General features: G+C 44.9%; 4 protein-coding genes across 4 annotated transcripts; 2 read left to right on the top strand and 2 right to left on the bottom strand.

The window, feature by feature from the left end:
* Positions 1 to 4,922: 4,922 nt before the first annotated feature.
* On the top strand, positions 4,923 to 10,890 carry LOC128730805 (phosphatidylserine decarboxylase proenzyme, mitochondrial). The gene is made up of 7 exons (XM_053823884.1): positions 4,923 to 4,951; positions 7,447 to 7,894; positions 7,959 to 8,116; positions 8,748 to 8,889; positions 8,963 to 9,290; positions 9,709 to 9,919; positions 9,990 to 10,890. Exons 1-7 carry the CDS (start codon positions 4,923 to 4,925, stop codon positions 10,129 to 10,131), a joined length of 1,458 nt encoding a protein of 485 aa, XP_053679859.1. The 3' UTR covers positions 10,132 to 10,890.
* A 187-nt stretch (positions 10,891 to 11,077) lies between these two features.
* On the bottom strand, positions 11,078 to 18,110 carry LOC128720071 (activating signal cointegrator 1 complex subunit 3). Its single transcript, XM_053813718.1, has 7 exons — positions 17,983 to 18,110; positions 17,648 to 17,915; positions 12,374 to 17,583; positions 12,107 to 12,275; positions 11,853 to 12,019; positions 11,307 to 11,761; positions 11,078 to 11,226 (listed from the first exon to the last, which is right to left on the bottom strand). Exons 1-7 carry the CDS (start codon positions 18,108 to 18,110, stop codon positions 11,078 to 11,080), a joined length of 6,546 nt encoding a protein of 2,181 aa, XP_053669693.1.
* A 1,467-nt stretch (positions 18,111 to 19,577) lies between these two features.
* LOC128720266 (vacuolar protein sorting-associated protein 16B) lies at positions 19,578 to 21,370 on the top strand. The gene is made up of 6 exons (XM_053813927.1): positions 19,578 to 19,646; positions 19,720 to 20,231; positions 20,388 to 20,415; positions 20,482 to 20,629; positions 20,712 to 21,256; positions 21,329 to 21,370. The coding sequence occupies exons 1-6, from the start codon at positions 19,578 to 19,580 to the stop codon at positions 21,368 to 21,370; spliced, it is 1,344 nt and encodes a 447-aa protein (XP_053669902.1).
* Positions 21,371 to 21,496: 126 nt separating this feature from the next.
* On the bottom strand, positions 21,497 to 23,023 carry LOC128731389 (alpha-1,3/1,6-mannosyltransferase ALG2). Its single transcript, XM_053824504.1, has one exon. It carries the CDS (start codon positions 23,021 to 23,023, stop codon positions 21,782 to 21,784), a length of 1,242 nt encoding a protein of 413 aa, XP_053680479.1. The 3' UTR covers positions 21,497 to 21,781.
* Positions 23,024 to 23,150: the final 127 nt, after the last annotated feature.

The following is a 23,150-nucleotide window of genomic DNA, read 5'->3' as shown; positions in this document are numbered from 1 at the left end:
GTCTGAGACAAATGAAAACTAACAACATGTTATGATGGGTTCGTGTCTTCTTGGAGAGACAAAGTTGGACTGTCGCTTCCAATCGTAACGTCAATGGATCAGCCACAATAGTCTCAATCACCTGTGACGCGAGATAAGCCAATCGGAAATGTACATGCTTCGAAGGCAGTTCGCTCGGCTTTCCATCATTTATGCAACCGCTGCATCCACCATGTGGAGTCATTGCCTACGCAATAGGTACAGTAATTTACGCAGCACGCTAGAATTTCGCATTGGTACGCAAACGGCTACCACGGTGCGGTTCGATCAAGTTCGATCAGGCGCAGGGCTGTGCCATTCAGAAACAACAGCTCTCGGGAAGGGGTTGGCCATGTTGTGCGCCATTGACATGGAACCCCTTTTTGACCGACAGCGTAGCAACTCTGGCGACAATTTCGAAAGTTTCGAACCGCAACACAATACCCTCTGGGGCTCCGGTGAGAAGGGGATGGAGACTTGCTTGAACGTGCTTGAGCGGGAGACGCGCGCTTCGGATCAGGTGTAACTAATTTTCCATGAAGGTTCCATGAAGCTGTCCCTCCAAATTGGTGCCACGGGTTGCATAGTCGTAAAAGCGATACCGCCCTTAATGCTGGACCGGTCAGCCGGCAACAGCTGAGCTGTACTTTGATTCTCGCTCATAGCAGCCTTGGGGCGGTATGCGCCAGAAAAACGACAGTTCAAAATGCTCGTCTTGTCTATTTAAACGCATTCCCTTTCACTTTCGCTAGAAGTATGTATCGCCGCTGGGATCATCATCAACAACCCTACTGCTGAAGTTGCTCACTAAGGCATGCAGTTCCACTAGAGCAGATTCGCTGCGAAGCGCCCTGAGACGACGCTAATACTCATTCTGAAGCCCCTACCGGCTGTGAAGCTATCGCCCTGCCGGGTTTCAGCTGCAACGTTCAAGGTTTGTTTACCAGCCGTCGGTTTCTCAACGGTCTCCTCCTCACACGTGGCCCGAGGGCTAAACGGCACGATCTCGTATTCCCTAGTCACGCTTGACGACAGATTCAAACCGCGATGATGTTTGTTGAACGGTGACTTTTCGCCCGACCATCATCGACTTGGGTGCAGGTCTGGTGTAATAAATTGCAATCGCTTAGAATCACCGATAAATGCAATTCTAATGAGCCACAATTCTACACCCGGCACAAAACGTGCAGAGAGGCTCATTAGTTTCAGCGGCAGGTTTTCATCGGTCTCTTCCATTTCCAGGTCGACAGATGAGAGAGCAAACCCACCGGTCAAGGCTAATCGTCGACATCTTCTGCCCATCTAATAGATGGAAGCGGCTTTCGAGAAGTGGCGACCCTTAAATTCAATTTGCGCTTTACGCTGCTTAGTGTCCACGGGCCGTGCTCGCCTCCGAGTTGCCTGACAAGCTAATGGTTCTACGCAACCGGCTGTACCTTTGCTGATCGTCTCATAATAGACACGTTAGAGACATGCTCGAGCTCACCCGCTAGATCAAATGCCTGTAGTGGGAGCGAGCGACGTCTGCTTCATGATAACAATACGGCAATAGTGGCTGCTTAGAGACACAATTCGTTGTTACTTTCGTCCATAGAGGTTCGTCTCTCCCACGGACTATCGAGCGATCGATCACACTCTACGCAAATACACGACAGCCTCATCATACGCCGATCGCTCCAAAGTTCACCCATTGCCTGCCAGGTGTGTTGTTCGACGATCGATTCTCACTCAGGGGAATGATGATGGATCATTGGAGAGCGGTGATGCAAATTCGTAGTCGTTGCCAGGAAAACCCCAACACCGACGAAAGAGATTTCTTCGAGTAGGTGAGGTGTTTTCACCGACTATCGGATACTCAAGAAAAAAAGACTCGTTGTATGCTTGAAATCTGGTCTCTCTTGTCAAGCAGGTTCCTGGGGAGCCGGTGGAAGGATCAAGTTCATGGAGACATGTAGGCTCACAGCCTCCGATCGTGAGGGGCATAAATTTAACCAATGGCGAAACTTCGACACTTTGGTTGGCATTTCAACTGTGCCCCTATGATGGATGGGCTTTCGATGGCATGACCGGGCGAATATTTTACACCTAAACCACAACAACGCGAAGGCCACGGATTACGGATCGGCTTCAGAAATCGTCTCCACCATCGAGCGAGTGCGGGCATCATGTTTTTCAGTGTTAGCGCTAAATTTTGGGATAACAATTTGAACGCGTCACGTAATTGCCGCAATCTTGTACGTACGCGAGCCCATCATTTCCGCTAGTCACGCGTTTGGCCTGCCGAATGCAGCGCTAGACCAAACCTTGTAGTTCGCACAGCGCCACTCTAACCGGATCCACTCGATCGAAACAGACGGTTTGGAGTTGGAGCCAATGAAACAAAAAAATGGAACCTGCCCGACCGGTCGCCCGTGGGGAGGGTGGGTGAAAAATAAAACATCAAAACAACCCCTTCCGACCCGCTGGTAGGACCATGGGAGGCCCGAGAGAAATTGGTTGTACAACACGTTTCCGAGCGGTACGTATGCACGCGAATTTACACGCGAACGCGAGAGGATGCGCTAATGGTACGTTGAAGGACCAGTTTTGCATGCCGGTGGCTTGGCGATGCGTAGGTGTTGCTTCAAGTTATAGAATGCCCTGGAGGAAGCTCATCAAGTGGCGAATAGCACACCCTGCCGACTAGGGCAACGTGTGCGCTGGGAAAGGCTTTCTACTGGCGCGCAGGGCGGGATCACGTGAATATTAAAATTAACGGTACTTGCGCGAGGGTAATTTATGCAGTGGATTTTATAATATACGCATTCGCATCGGTCAGCTTATGTTCTGGAATGGAGCGCGATTAGACAAGTCACTAAGAGGTTCATGACAAAGCTAAAATAGTTTGCTAATGTTTTATGACAAATATTGCTCGATTTATTAAACCTTTAGGAAGCCAACTGTCGTTCAGAAATACACGAAAACGCAAAAAAAAACAATCAACGAATTTGCGAGCACATACAAACACACACACCTGGAGACGAAAAAAAGTCCAGCCAACACACTATGTTCCCGTCCAACTGTTGTAATAACACACACCGCCGGATGCACAAACGAAAACGTCCACGTGTCCACGAAGCTCACTTGTTTCAATGCATAAAATCACAACATCCCCCCAAACGTAGTATTGCTTTTTCGCGACAAAATCCACTACCAAGATGTCTCTTCAGGCTGTGCGGAGATCGCAGCCGCTACAAGTGAACCGTTTGAAGGCGCAATCGAAACTGAACAACGAACGCACCAGACATGTGGTCTTTTCGCTACGCGCCCCGTACAGTGAATGATCAGTGGCCGATCGATTGAAGCGTGGATGCTGGTGGGGCTCAGCCACTGCATCAAACTCGGTCGTCAAATCTAGGAACCACCAACACTACTCCAAAAAGAAACTTTATGCTGCTTTTTCCCGTGAGCCCCATGCGTCGCGAATACAGTTTTGCAATCTTGACGACCTTGCTCGGGTGCAATGTGCAACGAACATCAGCTGTGTTAAGCGCGCAATTTGCAGTCTAATTGGTATCTTCTGGCAGAGCAATGTAAAACATAGCCGGGCCATCGATGGAAATAGACGCAAAGTACCGCTAGATGATGAACTTGGGGAGATGGAAATTAAATGTGTTTCACGTGGCTCATTGTAGAATCTCTTACCATTTGCAAGAAACATCCAACAGCCATTCACGCTGCTTCCGGGCCATTTGATTTGAATAGATGCTGACATTATCGTTGATGATGCATCCGATGATTTTCAACCAAACATTGCTTATGCCGCCGTTGTGAAAAACGTATAAAACGCGACCTATCCCCTTCGTAATATGCACCTATAATCGCAACGTTAGTACTTAATGCTGTACGGAATGGCAGATGCGTTTTTCTCATGATGCAATTGGCATGGAATTCAAATTTTAGTGAAAAAGTCGTGGAAAACCAATTGAAAAAAAAGATTTTCTTCATTTATAGATATTTTTCGAATGTGAATTTGTTGCTAATAAAACAAGCATTCATAGTACATCGCTATCCAAATTTACGTTTCTGAAATTATTATTCTGGAAAATATTTCAAATACAGACATGTTGAACCAATCATGCATCATTCGAGCAGCATGCGTTATTCGAGCACTTTAATGATTCATTTCATAAAAACTTTGTACGAGGTCTTGTCAAACAAATCTGTTTCATTCAACGTGGAATAATATTCAAAGACCGAGAGAGATTAGTAGAAATTGAAGTTCAATTTTGTTTTTGTTGAAAAATTTTGCATTTATGATTTTAAGTTGCAAAAGTCAGGTTTGCTATGGACGAACCTGCCGATCTAAGAACTACAAACAAAATATGTCAAAGCGTGATTATGGGTGTCAAAATATCAACGAGAATCAAACATTTACTGCAGACGTATTTTCATTAAATGTTATTGAAATTGTACGAAAATTTAATTAAAGAATCAACCACTGTTCATAATTTTCAACTTTGTGATATTTAATGCTTCTGAGCTCCAGTTAATGATTGTTTTTTGTGACAAACATCATAGCTTGATCTGTGATTTTACCTATCAAGAAGAAAAGAAAGAGTTCAAGTTATCTCAACATAAAATAAATCTACGAATACGATAATTTAAAGCATTAAAAGCATTTTTATTTAAACCACGCGTAGCAATCAACACGCTGTGATGTGACGGTTGAGCATTAGAGTAGAGTGCATTCAACTCTATCAGGCTGGAATGGTTTAAATAGCAACAATCGCGCAAGCTAAACATCAGATCGTTCCGGGCGGCTGAGCGCGAGAGGATCGACTTGAAGACAGCAGTGCGTAAAAGTGCGTGAAAGTAGTGAGTACGTTTTCATCAATTGCCTCGATCGGACCAAAGATTCTACGATGGCGGTGTTCATGCCAAAATATCGACTGTAAGTTCCCCTCGAAGTATATGATGTATTAGAATCTAGCTAGTAACTTATGAGATCAAAACTATTCAGTCGTCTAGACCCTGAAACGCCTCGCAAAGGCCAAACAAAGAATTATTTTCTCTTTTTGTTCGCGATCACATTCACGCTCATGATAAGAGGGACCGTGCTTGACTGTCAAAAAATAATGATGTTTTTGTCACTGTTTTGTGAAGATCTAAACAGACATGCTCTTGGTTGATAGAAATTTCTCCTTCCCGCATTACACAAAAGACTTAAAAAGCTTTCGAAATCGCACCTCATACAACTGCAGCGATTATACAACCGTTCTCGGGCCCCCATTCGAGTTTGGCAAGATGAAGATTACCCTCCACGTGGTTACAACCCGCTTCACAAACCCAACAACATCGGGTTGGAACCACCGTGGAATTTAGTTACAATCATATGAGCTCGATCGTAAAACATATGCGGGTTGCGTATGTGTGTGCATGGGGTGGTTGATTAGTCCAGGCCTCCTTAAACCCGATAATGCAAGTTACGTTGCACCCTCTCCTTCCCTCGCTCACCATTTTATCAGCTGGAGCTTGGACGATTTGCTATATTTTGAGTGGTTTTCCAGTTCCTTAACATTTCTTCATATAGACTGTTGTTTTCTATACAGCATTTTTAGTTTAGTTTCTCTCTATCTTTCTCTCCATTTTTTCGTTAATTTGTCTATACTGAAAGATTCAAACACTTACAATTTTTTTAAGCGGACGTAACTATGGTCTATTAGAAACTATGGTCGTCATTGCAGAAAGGATAATATTTTTACGATTAAATAGGGAGTAATAATGGTTGGATTTCAAGGTACTTTTCATAGAAATGAAACATTCCCACGATTTATCTCTTTATCTTCTTCTATCTCTGCAGCTTTTTTGCAAAATATTCGACTATCTAAATAAGAGCTGACGTGTTATCGGCGGAAATAATAAAATTATGAATCGTTTCGGCGCGTTCGATAACGATTTTGTCAGATCATTTCATGAAAGTGCCTCACTGTTTGCACTCTACTATGAGTTTGTTCATGTTTTGGTTTTTTGTGCAACAGGCACAGGAAACGTTCCACCTAATGGGTCCCTTTTCAAAGAAATCCACAACGTGATTAGTCGTCGATATCTGACCCGCGATAATGATACGAGCAGATTTCGCTCGATATGGATAGAGGCGTTACAGCCCTGCCAGCACAGATAACACTGGCTAATTATCGCCAAAAACTTAAGGGCGTCCCATTTCCCCCCAGCGGCCAGTTTGTTGCTCGTGGTCTTCCGCGAAAGGTCGCTGTTTTTGGGCAATAGTCGATTTGCCAAATCAACAGTACACCTGTCGCGGTTTTATTTTTTAACGCATGTTAACGCACCTTGAACGTGAGTAATAACGATTTGTTGGCTCGCTGAGAACTCGAGTGATCAAATTTGCAAGCATTTCTAACCGACAGACGGTGTTATCAGTTCTGCTTGTGATAATGTGCACCCTGCGTGGGTGGATCCATTTGGCGTTCAACGGTGCACGTTACCATACTGACACACGGGGAGATTGCTGCCTAGGCCTCCTAAAGGAAGCCACACCAGGCCACTTTGCAAAAACGAAAAAAAATTCTTGTTGCTAAAATCGATAAAATGATTTACAATAGTTGCCCCTGGCTGTAGTTGTTGTTGGTTCTGGTCTCCGCCGTCTTGTCCACCGAAGAGCGAAGTGCAAGTGCATGTATTCCGCGATAGTGTGCACGAAAGTATCGCGCTGAGTTTGGCGTAACGCGAAGCACGTGCTATGGCGTATTTTCCCAAGGAACGTCACCCGTCCCTTTTTGGTCGACCGCGGGCTTCGTACGACCGCACGGTCCACTGTGGAAACACGTGATACGTGGCTGGAGTATATTTGAACACACCGCGGGAATGCGTGAACGGGCTCTCTTTGCACGGGGTTTATTTCCGTCCCAGCGGCACATGGCCGGTGTTCTGCAGGACGATATGCTCAGTCCTCGGGCGTACCTCGCGCGACGGACTTGGGTGACACCAGTTGCCAGTACAGTGACCAGCTACCGTGAGCCGGATGATAATCATGCAACGGCGTTGGAGTAGTGTGGTGTGATTAGATTTTCGCGTTTCGCGCACATCTCGCACTGAGGAGCTTCTCGACGTGCGCGGCAGTCTGTGTGAGCGTGTAAATATCTTGCCAATCGTTGTCGCTGATATTAAATTAACCAATTGAGAGTCGCTTGGCCGCGGCAGAAGGACTGTACGGAGGACTTGAGCGAGTGAATTCAAACGCGCGCATTGTTTCTGTTGGCGGGCGCGTCTCAGTTGGCCGTGCGAAATGCGCTGAGTGGCAAATTACGGCCCCGACAGCAGATATTGAGATCCGAGCAGAAGGCGAATGATGGCGATCCTCGTCTACCAGAAAAGAGCGCTTTTTAACGTTTATTTCGCCATTGGTTGGCTTTTATCCATCCTCGACAGGTTCTCCAGAGCAGTGAACCTAAAACCGAACCCCAAACAGTGGTCTACGAAATGGACTTTTGTGCAGCGTTCAATTTACGGCAGTAGACAGCTCCACCAGCAGCAGCAGCAGCAACAGCAGCCGCAACCGAACTCGTCAGGCGCCAACTCGCAACATCAGCATCAGCACCACCAGCACCATCACCAGCATCAGTACCATCATCAGTCGACGACAGGTAAATCGCGTAATAAAATTTACAGAAAGTGGAGTTGGAAGGCCGGAGCAGGTTGGACTATATTATCGGTTTTGGATTGGTGGTTACTAGCAGCCGGCGGTTGGCTGACTTGGCGTGGTGTGTTCCTTCGTTGGACGCCAATCGGTATCTGTATGGTGGTGGCAGCAAAGTGGCACCTTCATAATCGTGAACTCGATAAGAAGGGCCTTCCCCGCACCGCAGCAAAATGGCAGGTAAGTGGAGGCGTTGTGCTTCTGCAAATAGTTCACCCCTTGACCATGTGCATCTCTCGGACAGGCGAAAATGTACTGCTCGTTGCCATTGCGCGTCATGAGCCGCTGCTGGGGTTGGATGGCCGATCGAAAGGTTCCAAAACCGGTGCGCCCCATGGTGTATGGTCTCTATTCCACCACGTTTGGTGTGAAGATGGAAGAAGCCGCGACAGACAACTTCAAGTAAGTACACTTTTGGGTGATGGCATTCGTTTGCAGTGAATTTTTCCAGGTAGTATCCAAATCGTAACGACAGTTGAATATTAACGGTTTTCAAGTATAACGTTGTCCAGTGCGACTTGCAGATAGAAAAATAGATAGAACGATGATGAAGGTAATATTGTTCCGTTTAATAAATGCACTAGCTATCTTCATTCACAACACTCGGGAATGCTCAGTGTCAGTGAACGCAAAGCCTACTAATAAAAGCATCGTTTGTATCCTCGTCTCCTTTCTTCATAAGCTGATTTCGGTGTTGGAAGTTCCATGACGAGCTTGGCTATTGTGTTTTTAGTGTCAAGTTCCAATTTACTAGTCTCTTTTTTTCTTCCTATGTTAAACCTGCTTAACCTATCTTTGTGGGTAACTTGCTTTGTTGGTGATGTACTTATTTGGTGTGATATTTTGTTCCGTCCATAACAAATCAAAGCTTTGTTTATTCTGCTTTCGTTCTTTGCGAGTGGTTTTTCCAAACTATTCGATAAAATAGTTTCAAAATCATACCCACAATAAACACACAGCTTCCGGTCTATTTTTTGTTCCGTCCATGTGCTGATCTACCCATTCGTTCGCTTCTTACTTCCTATCAATGCAGAGACTATCGTAGCTTAGGAGAGTTTTTCACCCGTCCTCTAAAGGAAGATGCGCGTCCTATCGATCCAAATACCAGCTTCGTTTCCCCGTGTGATGGACGAATTTTACACTTCGGTCCGGCCAATTCCAGCCAAATAGAACAGGTACATGCCTTCATGATCCTCGCAATACGCCAGTGCACCTTACTAAAGTTCTATTCTCTTTGCTACTTACCAGGTGAAAGGGGTATCGTACAGTTTAGAAGCCTTTCTGGGGCCTCCCACGTGGTGTAATAGCGATGCTACGGAAATGGTTGAGAAAGTGAAGAAAAAATCATCTCCTGACAGTGTGCTGTATCAGTGCGTCATCTACCTAGCGCCGGGCGATTACCATCGGTTCCATTCGCCTGCCCTTTGGAAGCCGGAAGTTCGCAGGCACTTTTCTGGCGAGTTGCTGTCCGTCAGTCCAAAGATTGCCGGATGGATTCCAGGGCTGTTTTGTTTGAACGAGCGGGCCGTGTACATCGGCAAGTGGAAACACGGATTCTTCAGCTACACTGCCGTGGGTAAGTAGTAAAGGATTGATACTATGAGGGCTACTCTACTTCTACTCCCGGATCTAGTCATTGTAATGAAAAAGCCCCCTGTGGTATGGCTTATCGGGCATCAAGAGTTCATTCATAAACTGGCACCAACCGGTAAGGTGAGAGCGAAGATGATAAGGAATTAACCTTCCGATGGTACCACAATCACTATCAATTGCCAAGGCAGTCATTTTCCGCGGGATCCGGGTTTTTTTAGAGGCGAGATCTTGGGTCGTACGATCGTACGATCGATGGATCTCTTGGAGCGCCATGAATGGTGGTTGATTAGCGATAATCAGGAAGCGAGTTGGGATGTGGCGTGAAAATTGCAAATCCGTTTCGGGGAACAGTTTTTTGCGATATGTTAAACTTATGGGCTCTTTTTTTACTTTTATTTTAGGAGCGACCAACGTGGGGTCTGTAGAAATTTTTATGGATGAAAAGCTGAAAACCAATAAATGGGTAGGATTAGCCTGTGGTAGCCACAAAAAAAAGGAATACGACGAGTTGGAGCTACCGAAAGATAAATACCTAGACAAGGGTGAATTAGTAGGACAATTCAGAATGGGTAGTACGATCGTGCTCATCTTTGAAGCTCCCAAAGAATTCAAGTAAGTGTACATGGTCAAGCGTTGTGTATGTTGAATGGTGCGAATTATAAGTGAATTTTCTCTTTCACAGATTTAACTTGTTTCCCGGTCAGCGCGTTAAAGTTGGCGAAAAATTAGGAACTTTTGAGGGTATTGAAGAACAAACAGAGGACCACGAAGAAGTGAAGCGCGTCATAGAATCTTTGTGTGACTCGGAAACTACAAAATTATGAAATTCGCTCATTGCACGTGTAATGGTGGAGTATGGTTAATTAGCTGGCACCCGAGAATTTCAGCGTATCGGTGTAGTCTCAGGATTGAACTAGATTTAACTGACAATATTACTTTTAACGTTTACTTGTACCAAGGTCACCATTAAGTTCATCTAGCTAATAATCGACAAGCGGAGAGAAAGGCTCCTAGAATTAGGGGGCACTAATTGTTGATAATAGTTGTGCTTCTATTTAATATGCAAAATGTAAAAGCAGAAAAAACATAGTTCTACTACTTGCAGCTACAGTAATTCAGGATGCAATACTTGGTTGCATAATGTATCAACAAAGTGCTAACTTTCGCTAAAAACACATACGAGTAAGTTAGTTGCAAATACCGAAAGAGTAGTACATATTGTACATAACAACGCTGGTTCTAACCACCAGATCTCGGCATGTGCCATAGCGGAAAAAAAACTACAATAAACGGTAGCATCAGATAAGGCCTAGAATATAGTTAGTTAACAACGTTGAGCTACATGAGTACTGATGCTGCACGATCGTGATTTAGATGTGATCGAAATACCGTTAACAGTTCGACGTATGATTGTTATACGAGTTATTTCAGTCACTCATATAAACATGACCTTAAACAAATGTAAGAATAAAACCATTGTTGACCTCAATTACCGGTAGGTTCTTCGATGAACCTTCATATAGGTGATTATTTTAAATACAAATCGGTATACACAGCGGAACAGATTACAAATCAGGATTGCTGCTGGAGTATAGCTTGAACTGAACAATATATTTTTATGTTGCTCTTTTAACACAGGCTTTCTGCTCACCTTCTTTCCTCGTTTTTCCGAATTTAAGTTCTAAAGTAACATAGTTAGTGCCACTTATTATTGGCTATTTCCTGTATTTCATCTTGTTTGCTCCATATATCAGTTCAACACAAACGCATCTACCAAAATCCTTCATCCTTTTTAAACGCTTGCCGAACTCCACTCTCGATACTGTCCGGAGAAGGAACAACGTCGAATTGTATGTTATATTGTTGATCCAATCCTAGGTAGCCATCGGACATCAGGTACACGGTGTATATGCAACGTCCTATAGAAACACGAAACATGGATGAAATCACCAATACTTCTTCTCAGCAGCATTAGATTGTTTCGCAGCATTACACTTACCAATCCGTGATGGTGCATAAAAGCACAATTGATGGGTGCTTCGATTGCTTCGGTAAACGCAACGTTTCAAGGCTATCACTTCACCCTCATCCTGATGACCTAACGTTAGGAACCACCCTTCATCTTTGCCCTTTGGAAACTTGGGGCAATGGACGTTGAGGGATTCAAGTGATCCAAGTCTTATGAGTTGCACACAAACCACGTATTCTTGATCCGCATAAAGCTCCATCCACTGATCGCGGGTCATAGGTTGTTGCACAGGTCGATCAACATCTTTGTTGGTGTCATGAGGACCGCGAATCGACATCTGCACGTTGATTGAGGGCAGCTCACTTATCACCTTGTAAATTTGTTCAATTTCCGGTTCTTTAAACTCCTGCCGTAACGGGCCTGCCAAATTTTCATACTTTCGGTGGAATTTATCTTTTAATCCAGGAAGTGTTAGGAATGGTAAGCTAAAAAAAAACAAAAATCACGTAATCAAACTTATTGCAACATCGTCGCGATGTAGTATGTTATTGTTAAAATGATTCATAACTTTCTTACCCTGTATTTAATTTATTGAAGATATCTGCATTATATGCTTCCACGTTGGGTAACGTCAAGACAATGGGGTCGTTTAGCCAACGCGCCTGTATTATGCATTGCATTAGCTGTTGAATCTGCAATGTCGTTGCTAGCCATCCTCTTTCGGCACTGATATCAACCATGGCCTATAATCGGAATAATATTGTAAAATTTACTGCACTGGCTGTATCGTGGAGGCGAACCTCAGGCTGAGATTAGCGTGCCTTACTTACTTGTAGTATACGTATTGATTGATCAAGCACTGATTTAGTATCCGTACCATAGTCTGAATTTGGTAAGGGCACTCGCGATAGGTGCGCTTGCAAAAGCAAAAACACTTTGGTGTGTGGGTTGTCAACTGACAAGGAATCAACCTTAAGAGGACATAATTTGGCTAGATCGCTGCAAAAAGTTGTGATATAAAGATACATGCGTATAAGAAAGGCTGTTTGGCGGTATCCAAGCCGTTGTGACGGAGAGATACTTTTCATCAAACTTACGCGTTGTATAAATCTTCATTATGACGAACGGGATGTTCTTCAAATTCTGCGGCGTCAGCCATCGCTCGCAACAACTCCTCCATGTTCATATCGTGGCGAAGGGTATCAGCAAAGTGGCGCATCGTGATGTGTGACAGGTAGTAGTATGAAGAAATACGACCCATAGATGTAGCCGTTACTGATCGATTATCTTCTTCCATTATCACACAACCGGCTCGTATGAGCTTATCGAGCACACTTTCGATCAGCTCGGACAGGAAACAGTTAATGTGCTCCATTTCCGTACTCTCTAATCCGTAGTACGTAGGATTGCGCAACAATCGGCGGTAGAAATACGTCCACGTAAGATAGTCGAGGATGCTTTGCTTCGTCCGCAAAGTACCCGAAACGATCTCAGCATTCACGTGATCCGGCAACACGGCTAGAAGACTTGACTCAACCGGAAACGGATCGTAGAGGAACTTTTTGTAGAAATTCTTTTTTGTGTCTTGCACGTAAACGCAGGCTATGCCCTCGTTGCCGAACTGCGGTCGTCCAGCTCGACCCATCATCTGCAGAACATCCGTGATGGGCATATCTACGTACCGTTTTAGCTTGCCATCATAGTATTCTGTTCCCTTGATGATTACCAGATGTGCCGGAAGGTTTACTCCCCACGCCAGCGTGGCCGTAGCTATGAGGATCTGTATTTTTCTGTTCAAAAAAAGCTCCTCTGCAGTTTTCCTATCTCGTTCCTGTAATCCAGCATGATGCATGCCAATACCAAACGCTAGTGTAAGCCGCAGATTGCTGTCTCGTACGTTCATCAGGATCTGTTCCATATCTTCTTCCGACGTGTGCAAGAACTGTTTGGGATTGTCCTCTCCCGCCAGGAATGCGATCAAATCTAGCGCTGTGAGTCGCGTTTGTCTTCGAGACGCTACAAAGATAAGCGCTGGGGTGCAGGGAGAATACTGTCGGATAGCCTGGAACGCCGGTCGGTTCATAGTGGCCATGCGCGGACAGTAATGTTTACCTGGGAAGCCCTGTATATGTACGGACAGGGGAACTGGTCGGACCGACGGCTTAAAGTTGTATAATCCCATCGTATCTATCGCCAGCCAATTTGCCAAATCACGCGCGTTTGCAAGTGCCGTAGAGAGCCCCACGATGCGAACCGTTCTCTCTGTGTGCGATGAAATGTAGTTCATTCGCGAGACGATCACCTCCAACACTGGACCACGATCTTCACCCAACAAATGGATTTCATCAATCACGATCAGCGCTACATCACGCACGTAATCGCGAGTTTGCCACGATCGACTGATACCGTCCCATTTCTCGGGCGTAGTCACAATCACGGACGATTCTTTGATCGCGCGAATGTCTGGCGTCACATCGCCAGTCAGTTCGACCACTTTCTTGTCTAACTTCTGCTCAATTCGTACCTTCCAGTCGTCCATTCGTTCCTTTACAAGCGCCTTCAGGGGAGCAATGTACACCACTTTACCGGCTGGCAGAAACCGAAACACACGGAACATTGCCATTTCGGCAGCAATCGTTTTACCGGATCCGGTTGGTGCCCCCAGCAGTACATTGTTGTCCGTGTGGTATAAACAGTGAAAAATCTGCGACTGAATGGGATTGTAGTGGGTGAACTTATACAACGATTCATACATTCTGTTGTTCAACACGGTCACCGGAAGTGGTTGCAGAGGTAAGAGCTCGGTATGAGGTGGATGAACTTCCGGGAGAATGAGATGTTTGAATGAAAGTGGCACCAAATTGTTGCTACCTAGCCAGGTGTCGCTGGCTACTCGTATATAATACTGGGGAGGCAAAGGATCCTTCAAAGGTATGGTCATTATCAGTTCCTGTTCCTCTTGGCGGATCGCCTGCCGCTTCGTCATCTGGAAGTACTCCGAGTGGTAGATATAGTTGCTCTCGGGATCCTCAATCCATATCCAGAAAGATTCGGCCGTCTTCCCGTGCACCCGATCGTTCCATCGGAATGACGCCTGAATAAATACTCTTATCCGCAGAACCGTTCGAGTGATGGGCTGCAGAGTCGCTTCAATTTCGAGCAACGGAAATTCCTCAGCACAACGTTTCACAATTTTGGCGTACCGATGGTTGCGCAAGAAGTCTCCAATCTCCTTTTCTTCCATATCGCGCAACGCAAGCACACTAAGGCCACGCTTTTCGATCTTTTCCACGACGTCGAGAGGGATGATACCGAACTGATACATTGGTGTTTGGAACTCCCACATTTGCTTTTCGAACATCTTGCTTACGTTAAGCATGCGTCCCGCTAGAATGGGATTGTTCGCCCTTAGCACGATAGTGAAAAGCGCTCGCGCGATGCGTACCGCATTTTGTGTGATGTAGGACATGTCAGACATGAGAGAAAACGATCGAACGAACCCTTTCGATAAATACGTCTGCATGAGAATGTTCACCTTGCCATGGATGTTCTCGCTGCCACCACGGACCGGCACCTCGCAGCAAACATGCGTGAGCTCGTCCAATTCGTCCATCTCGTCGTCGCGCACTTTTAGTTGCTGAAACTCGTGAGCATTGGCCATCATCTGCAGAATGTCGGCATCGTTCATAATCGGCTTCAGCAACTCGTTGAACACTTCCACCGTGTCATACTTGATGTAGAAATGTGACGCCGTTCGACCGAGATCTGTCACGTTCAAATCACCTGTGCGCTCGTTGTATCGTAACATTCGTGCCTTGTCCAGAGCCATGGCGGCAGTGTGAATTAGCTGCCGACGCTTAATCTCAAGCGCAGGATCATTCCGCAGGTCGTCATAATTCAGCCCGTAGCATTGCGGGTTCATCCTCATTCGCACGAAAAGGTACGTGTAGCTCAGCCACACGATTGCCTCGTCCACGTTGCTGATGGTGCCCAAGGTTACCTCAGCATTGAGATTATCCACCAGGCACTGGATAAAGTTCGATTCTATCGGGAACTGGTTCGTCAACAGCGACAGATAGTGGTTGAGTTTGTCGTGTGTCGTGATGATAGTTCCGACACCACTCTTATCGTATTGCGGTCGTCCTGCGCGGCCAAAGATTTGCAGCACATCTAGAATACCCAAGTCCACGAACGTTCCGTGCTTCGAATCGTAAATCTCCGTTCCTTTAATGATGACCGCATGGGCCGGTAAATTAACTCCCCATGCCAATGTCGCCGTGCAGACCAGCACCTTTATCAAACCGTCTGCAAAATATTTTTCTACCAGATTCCGATCCTGGCGCAACATTCCCGCATGATGCATTGCCAGGCCGTTCTGAAACAGATCTACCAGCTGCTTGTTGCGACTCTTCGACACCACCTTTATGGCGCTTCCGTACTCGGGATTGCTGTCCGGTATGAGCAAGTTAATGTGGCCCCTTTGCTGCGCGAGGTCTTTGATCAGAGTAGCCGTGCGCACGGTAGCATTTCGGGCGTGCACAAAAACCATCACTTGGTGGCCTTGCCGTACCATGTCGATGCATCGCTCGTAACAGATAGTATCCATGTCCGACAGCTGTTTCAGGGCGTTCAATGATTTCACACCGATAAAGTTTGTGCTAAGTGGAACAGGACGAAAGCGCGAATCGAAGAAAAACAAGCCTATCATTGGATTTACGCGCAAGAACCGAGCAACATCGATATAATTCGGCAGCGTTGCAGACAGACCAACGATGCGGATCATGCTCTGGGAGGACTCTACTAGTCGCAGGGTACGGGCAACGAGCGCTTCCACAACAGGTCCTCGCTCGCCATGTAACAGGTGTACCTCGTCGATGATGAGCAGTTTCACGAGACTGATGAAAGCCACATCTCCGGCACCCTTGCGTGTTACTACGTCCCATTTTTCGGGAGTAGTAACTATCATTTGAGTCTGTTGCAGTTCCGCTTTTGTCAACTGCATGTCTCCTGTCAGCTCCCGCACAGCAATTCCAAGTGGTTGCAACCGTCGACCGAAGTTACTGGTCATTTCGGCCGCGAGTGCTTTCATCGGAGCCACGTAAACGATCTTAAATTTATCGCGATGAATCACACCTTGATCCACGAACTGCCGTATAGCATGCACGATCGCTAGCATGGCCACGTTGGTCTTTCCGGCCCCGGTAGGGGCGCACACAAGCAAATTTTCGTTGCTGTTGTACGCCGCAGGATATACAACGCTTTGGATGCGATTGAGCTCTTCGCAACCTTTAAATGCGATTTTTCCGATCTCGTCCAACGAACTTATCTTGATCCTGTTGCTACCAATCGACAATGGCGGTGGATCTGTGGCAGGAATTTTCACCTCTTCGAACAGTTTGTTATCAGAACGTTCCACGTTTTCCGGAAGCACTAGTTTATTGCCCGCAATAAAGCCTACGTGATTACGTGCTTCGCTGTTCGAGTCATACACATACGGATATTTTACCTGTTTCACTGACGCTTTCGGCACCGGGAGACCCGTGGCTTTCGCCTTCGCCAACAACATTGGCGCCATCTGAGACGCCAGCAACAAGCTCTTCTGATAGTGTTGCCGTAATTGAATCGGATCTATCTCTTTACAATCGCCCTTCTCTACCGCAGGATCATTGAGGAACTTCTTCAGCTTTTTCTGTTCTTTGTTCACCTGCTTGCGCAGCTGTTTCTGCGATTCTGTTTGTATCGTCACTGGCATCAGATATGAGGGTGCGTGTTGCATAGATTCTAGCTTTTGCTGTATCTTCTTCATCACTTTGATTTGCTTGAGGGATTTTACCGATTCAAGCAGATGCTTGCGGTTCTGCAATATCTCAGGAATCACATCCAAATACTCCATACCGAGGAAATCAAACAGGTCCATTTGCAGCTCGTCGTTTGTTTTAGCAGATTTCAGCAGCTCTATAAGATTGTCCACCAGATCGGGCGGGATTTGCTGAGTTAGCCAGGCTCGAGTGTACTTTTCCTGCGGCTGTGCAGCAGACATAGTCCTAGAACAACCCGCCACGGGTTCGACCGTCTTTGGAATGGCATCATAGTTCATCGAAAACGTCTGGGCCACCTGGTTGTCCAAAGGATTCGGTGGAGTGAGATCCGTCAGCTTGCTGTGGTCAACCTTTTTTCTGTCCAACACCAAATGGCACTGTATATGGTCACCCCACATCTCTTCCTCTTGCCCATTGTCTTTGATTTCCTTCTCTTCTAGGAAATCCCGGCAATCATTATTCAAGTTTTGGCTGATTTCAAACACTTGCTATAGTAAGAAATCATAACGCGTAAGTAATCCATCTACATCACAACAGGTTCATATCTCTTACCGTACAGAGCTTGTTGATCAGAGCATTTGGTACCTGGCCGAACATTTTCTTTAGTTTTGACGAGTGCTTCATCATTACAATTTTCTGATCGAGAAATAACCGCAACACCAGTATGGCTGTCTCGTCGACCAGTTCTGTATTTTCTTCCGATCCAACCATCTCGCGGCTCATTTCCCACAAGTCTCGCAATTGCTTACCAAGGATACCGCTCAGCTTTTTATCCATGTTGCTGTTAATGAACAACTTCAACTCCTTCCATGATACACCGCTGTCACGTAAAATCGGAAACAAGGTCTCAATAATCAGAAAGTCATTAAGTTCTGCCAAATATTTACCTTGTAACTTCTTTTTTGCGAAATAATTGCAGTGCTGCTTGCTCCTTAGCATCAGGCACGAGGTTCCGGGGAATGTCCAAATCAGTGTTGACTCGCATAGCACGAGAAAGTCTCGGTAATTCCATCATGTTTCGGTCGGACTTGTGCGGCACCGGTTGATGACCCATACTTGCGAATTTCTCACTATTTAAAACAATAACACTACGAGCCAACTTAACGGGTACTACAAATAGATCCCTCGCTTATTAGCTATGTCAATCTTCACAGCAGTGTGGTCACTTCGGTGACGAAGCGAGTATTCCCAACTTGCGAAATTAGACCCACAATTGCAAACGTTGTCGCAAGTAGCTTTTTTATGACTATTTGTTATTATTATTCTATATCCCTCTGTCAGCTGGTAATGAGAGAACCAAAGTGGCATATTGCAGACATCAAACTCGCCGGTTGAGCATTTGTTTTGATGCATAAACGTCAGACATTCGATCCGCGGCAAATTATACATTTTATCAATCAATTATTATTCAATTTATAGTTTTTTTTTCTTTGAACGAGAATGCCAACCCTATCCTCGTTTATGTGTTATAGTAGTTGAAAATTTGTAGTTGATGTGTTGGGTAATTTAAAAAAATCCTAGCATGTTTCATGTTTTTGATGCTTTTTTGGGATGTGAAAACGTGAAACGTAGCACACGATTTTTGAATACAAACGACGTTGATATCATGTCTATCAATCGTTGATGACATATTAATATCAATCAAACCATTTATTTAATATGTTTTAATTGTGCTGCATCTCTTTTCAGAGCCATCCATCATTTCTTACAAAATTATTTTGATAAAACTTTTCTTTGTTCTAACTACAACCATGCTATCGGTTGACGATGGACTACCTTTAAGCATGCAATACTCACTGAAGCAGTCACTGAAATAAAAAAGTTGATAGCAAGTTACAATGCTCCAGCAAAACCGATAAACGTAGAGTGTACACGTGATTTTTTTTTGTAGAGAAAATATAATTTTAAATCAGAAGGCGCCATCTGTTTTTTAGTAGAACAAACTTAAATGTTGAAGCGTTTACTATGCCTGAAACGCTTGATCCGATTTAAGCGTTTGTTTTTTCAAAATTGCAACAACTTTTGAATTCAAGTGTGGTGCGCGACACTTACTATATTAGCTCGTGCTGTATCGTAGTCGGAATACAATCTAAAGCACAGTTGAACCACAATATATTTTAAAAATGTATATCAAAGAATCATAAGATTAGGATCGATCTGCCACGTTGAGAAACTGAAATTGAGAATACTGGAAGATTTCTTTCATTTTATTTCAATGTTCGGTGAGAGATGTATTGATTTAATCTCGTTCAATTATAAGTTATATCTGTATAAAATGCGTTTCGCTAGCTTTTAACCGCCGGTGAAAAATATTCTACAAACATAACCGTCACTAACGTCACGCTCGAAGTTAAACAAACCATACGTAAACTAGCTATCCTTTTCTTTCGCACGCTCATCGTTCTGTCTCGTTTCGCCGGTAAATTCCAATGTTTTGCAGAGAGTTTTGTTTACCTTTTGTAACTTTTGTGTATACAAGAAGATGGAGTCCAAAGATGACGACTATTGGAACGACTCTGCTAACAAATCTTTTAATTTCGACGAAGACGAAGTACGAATCTGCATATCGGTGGGTATTATTGTCTCGCATTACCCTAAAGCGTTGTGTTGGACTCGATTAACAGGTGGCCGTCCTTGAAATCCCAACACACAACAAACGGAGTCTTTTCGGTGAGGATACCTCATCGGAAGCGAGCTACGTGAATTTAAAGAATGATCTGCCGCTGGAAGCAATCATTTCGGATGAGAATCTGGAGCTTATACTGCAGGAACAATCGCGCGATGAAATGACGATCCCGAAAGGCATTTCACTGGAGGAGGAAGTGAAGCTTCTGCGGAAAAAGATACAAGAATTTAATTATGCGCCACCTACGGAGTCGGTCATTCGAAAACTAATTCTCGGCAAACCTTGTTCTCTGGAGATGTTTCGTTCGTTGGCCGAAAAGGAGCAACTGCTTGATGAAGCCATAGCCTCCGGGTGTGGCAACGCGATCTTGAAAGTAATTCTGTTTTTAGATCGTACCCTCAAAAAGAAGCTATTCTACACGTTGCTGCAAACCCGGACGGAGGCAGTTTATCATTATATCAACTATTTGTCGTTACGATTGAAGGTTTCAGAATGCACGGACTTGTTGGTGTAAGTATCGAAACAGGAGAAGGCTGACACATTTATTCGTTTCGCTTAAAATCATCCTTCAAGGCGAATAAAGGGAGTAAATGCCCTTTGTATGTTTCATTGGCGGCTTGTCCGTCGTAACACAATAAAAAAAATAAAATCATCCTTCTGTTCCAGATTTCTGGGGAGACATCATGAAGCGAGCGTAAGTGAACACAAAAAAGGTAGGATTATTTGAGTTAAATTGATCACATGTGTCCTTTTTTTCTAGTTACTTCAGTTCTCTATATTTGTCTGCAGTACGTCAAACATCAGTATCAAGCATCAACGGTTAAAAAAGATTTATAGCGATTATTTTTCTCAGCCTGGCTCAAACACGTTTTATGCGCAATTGGTTGCGAATTATATCAATCTACTAGGTATGAACGTTAACGTCACGTTACCGATGTGTAAACGATGTGCGAAAAATGTTTGTTAATGTAATCTTTGGTCTTTGATTAGAATATCAATCGTCGGAGCTACACTCGGTGGGAGGTAGCAGCGCTGTGATAGCAATTCAGGATAAATCCGTGCTGGAAACGCTTAACTACGTTTGCGGGAAGTTCAAATGGGGAGACACATCTTTGCAAACGAACGACAATCCGTTTAAACTGGCCGAAACCCATCAAGTGTCACAGTCTCAGTTCGAATGGGTTGCCTTAAACGAGCGAGCTAAGCGACAGGCGTGGCTTGATTTTGATCATATTTTTGAGAAGAAAGCATGGCTCAATTTGAAACAAAAATCCTTCAAAATCAACATTCCGGTCGACCGAACGATACTGCGATTGTATTCTCTTCATGCACCCAACCCGATATTGAACACGTTTCTTGGGAAGGTGGAAGATCCACAACGTAGACTGGCACTGGCGCGAAAAGTTCATTCTAAGCACGGAATTGTGGACGCGTTGATATTACTCAAAGATCGGGCCGAATTAGAGAACTATCGGAACAGCTTGGACGCTGGAACTGAGGAACGGCTATATGCGGAGAACGCTCTCAAATCGATGGTGCGATATAGAACTTGAATGTTTTATTATTTACGAATTATTTAAATACGTTTCTTTGCATTTCTCTTTCAGAACAATAAATGGAAAAGCGATGCAATGAAACTAATAAAATGAAACCACATTCAAACCCAATTTGCATATTTAAAAGATCCTATCATTCCAAATATCACATGTTAGGTTTGAATCGTGCTGATAGAAGTTTATTTGAAAGAGCTAAAACATTAACTACAACTTGTTGAACTACTGAAACTAATTCTTCTCACTAGGAAGAAGCTGGCAATCACAACAACTACGTATTTCAAGATACCATCGTTTACATATAGCCACAGTATTTCGTGTGGGCAGAGATACGCAATTTAAATTAAAACTCTTGCAGTCGCATCTGCAACTGTGACTCGGAATTTGCTCAGTCATTTCGTTGCCTCACTCGAGTGCCAGCCAGCCGGGATACCAAGGGTAGGTTGACGAAAATCTTGTCATGCCCTGGACCGCCAGTAAAGTGGACAGTGGCAGGCACCACCTATGCTATTTGATTTTCTTCTCTCCCTCCCGCTGGATCAGATCGTTTACTACGTTGTCTAGTTTGGTGCTGAAGGCTTCGAACGAAAAGCGCTGCTGTATACGTTTCCGGCCCATTGCTCCCATACGCTCGCAATGCTTATCATCCTTTACCAGCTTAGCCATTGCGGTGGCAAACTCCTTCGGAACAGGCTCACATAAGAATCCGGTTTGGTCGTGAATAATGGTCTCCATTGGACCGCCACTGTTGGCTGCAATTACCGGTTTCGAGAGGTACATTCCCTCCAGCGGTACGATACCGAAGTGTTCGAATTCCGGAGTGTAGATTAGCGCCTGTGCACGGTGCAAAAGGAACAGCTTCTGCCGATCGTTAGGAGACTTCAGAAGGCGTACTTTCGAGCGTATCTGCATATCTTCGGCCAGCTCCTCCAATTCGTCATAATGCTCGACGTTTTCGAGCACTCGTTCGTCGTATCCTCCGGCCATAATGAGGCATACTTTGTGCCATTCGACAGGGGATACCTTTTCCTGCAGTGCTTTGAAAGCGTGCAACGCGAGGGGAAGATTCTTTTTACGTTCGTACCGATTTATCGAAAGGAATACAAACGCATCATTCGGTAGCTTTACCACATGGTCAGAATCTTCGATAGAGGTTTCATCGAAGAACCGGGTATTTAACGACGGGTACAGTACATCTGGATCTGTGGCAATACGTTTGAATGTTTCTTTAAACACACGGCTAGTGAATTTACTATTAACCAAAATGCCATCCGCTTGCGCCGTAGTCACCTCCTCGAGATAATTGAGTGGCAAACGGTAGCATTGCTTTAAAACACTTCCCGGTTTAGACAGCAGCTGATCTGGGTAGTGGCAGTAGAACAGAATCTTTGGATTTGGGCGTGCCAGTCGGAAAATGGGTATTCCCAAAGAAATTAGATCACAGAATACCACATCCACCGGTTCCTTTTTCGACAGATACAAGCTATAGTAGAAGGCTGCGTACATCATACGAATGTATGCGCAGACGGCATAACATTTTCCAAAGATATCCCTCGGCAGCCAATCCCCAACCGTCATGACCGGCAGACGCCCATCCTTCGTCTCATCGAAGCAGTGGTTCGGATCGTGATGGTTGGTTAGAAAACTGACCGTGTGGCCCTTGCTCTGCAATGCGAGGGCAGCATCGACGACTAGTCGTTCCGCTCCACCGATACCCAAATCGGGATGCACGAAGAGCACTCGCACCATGCCTGCGGAATCAAAAGAACAGGGTGTTACTCAACCTAGCTAAGTTTAACTGCAATAAAAACAAAACGGCCTTACCTTAGATGCAAAAAAAATGCAAACCTTTGAAAGAAACCGCAGGTACGTGTTG

This window comes from Anopheles nili, chromosome 2, assembly GCF_943737925.1.
Source record: "Anopheles nili chromosome 2, idAnoNiliSN_F5_01, whole genome shotgun sequence".
NCBI lineage: Eukaryota > Metazoa > Arthropoda > Insecta > Diptera > Culicidae > Anopheles > Anopheles nili.
This window is presented reverse-complemented; position numbering and strand designations above follow the sequence as displayed.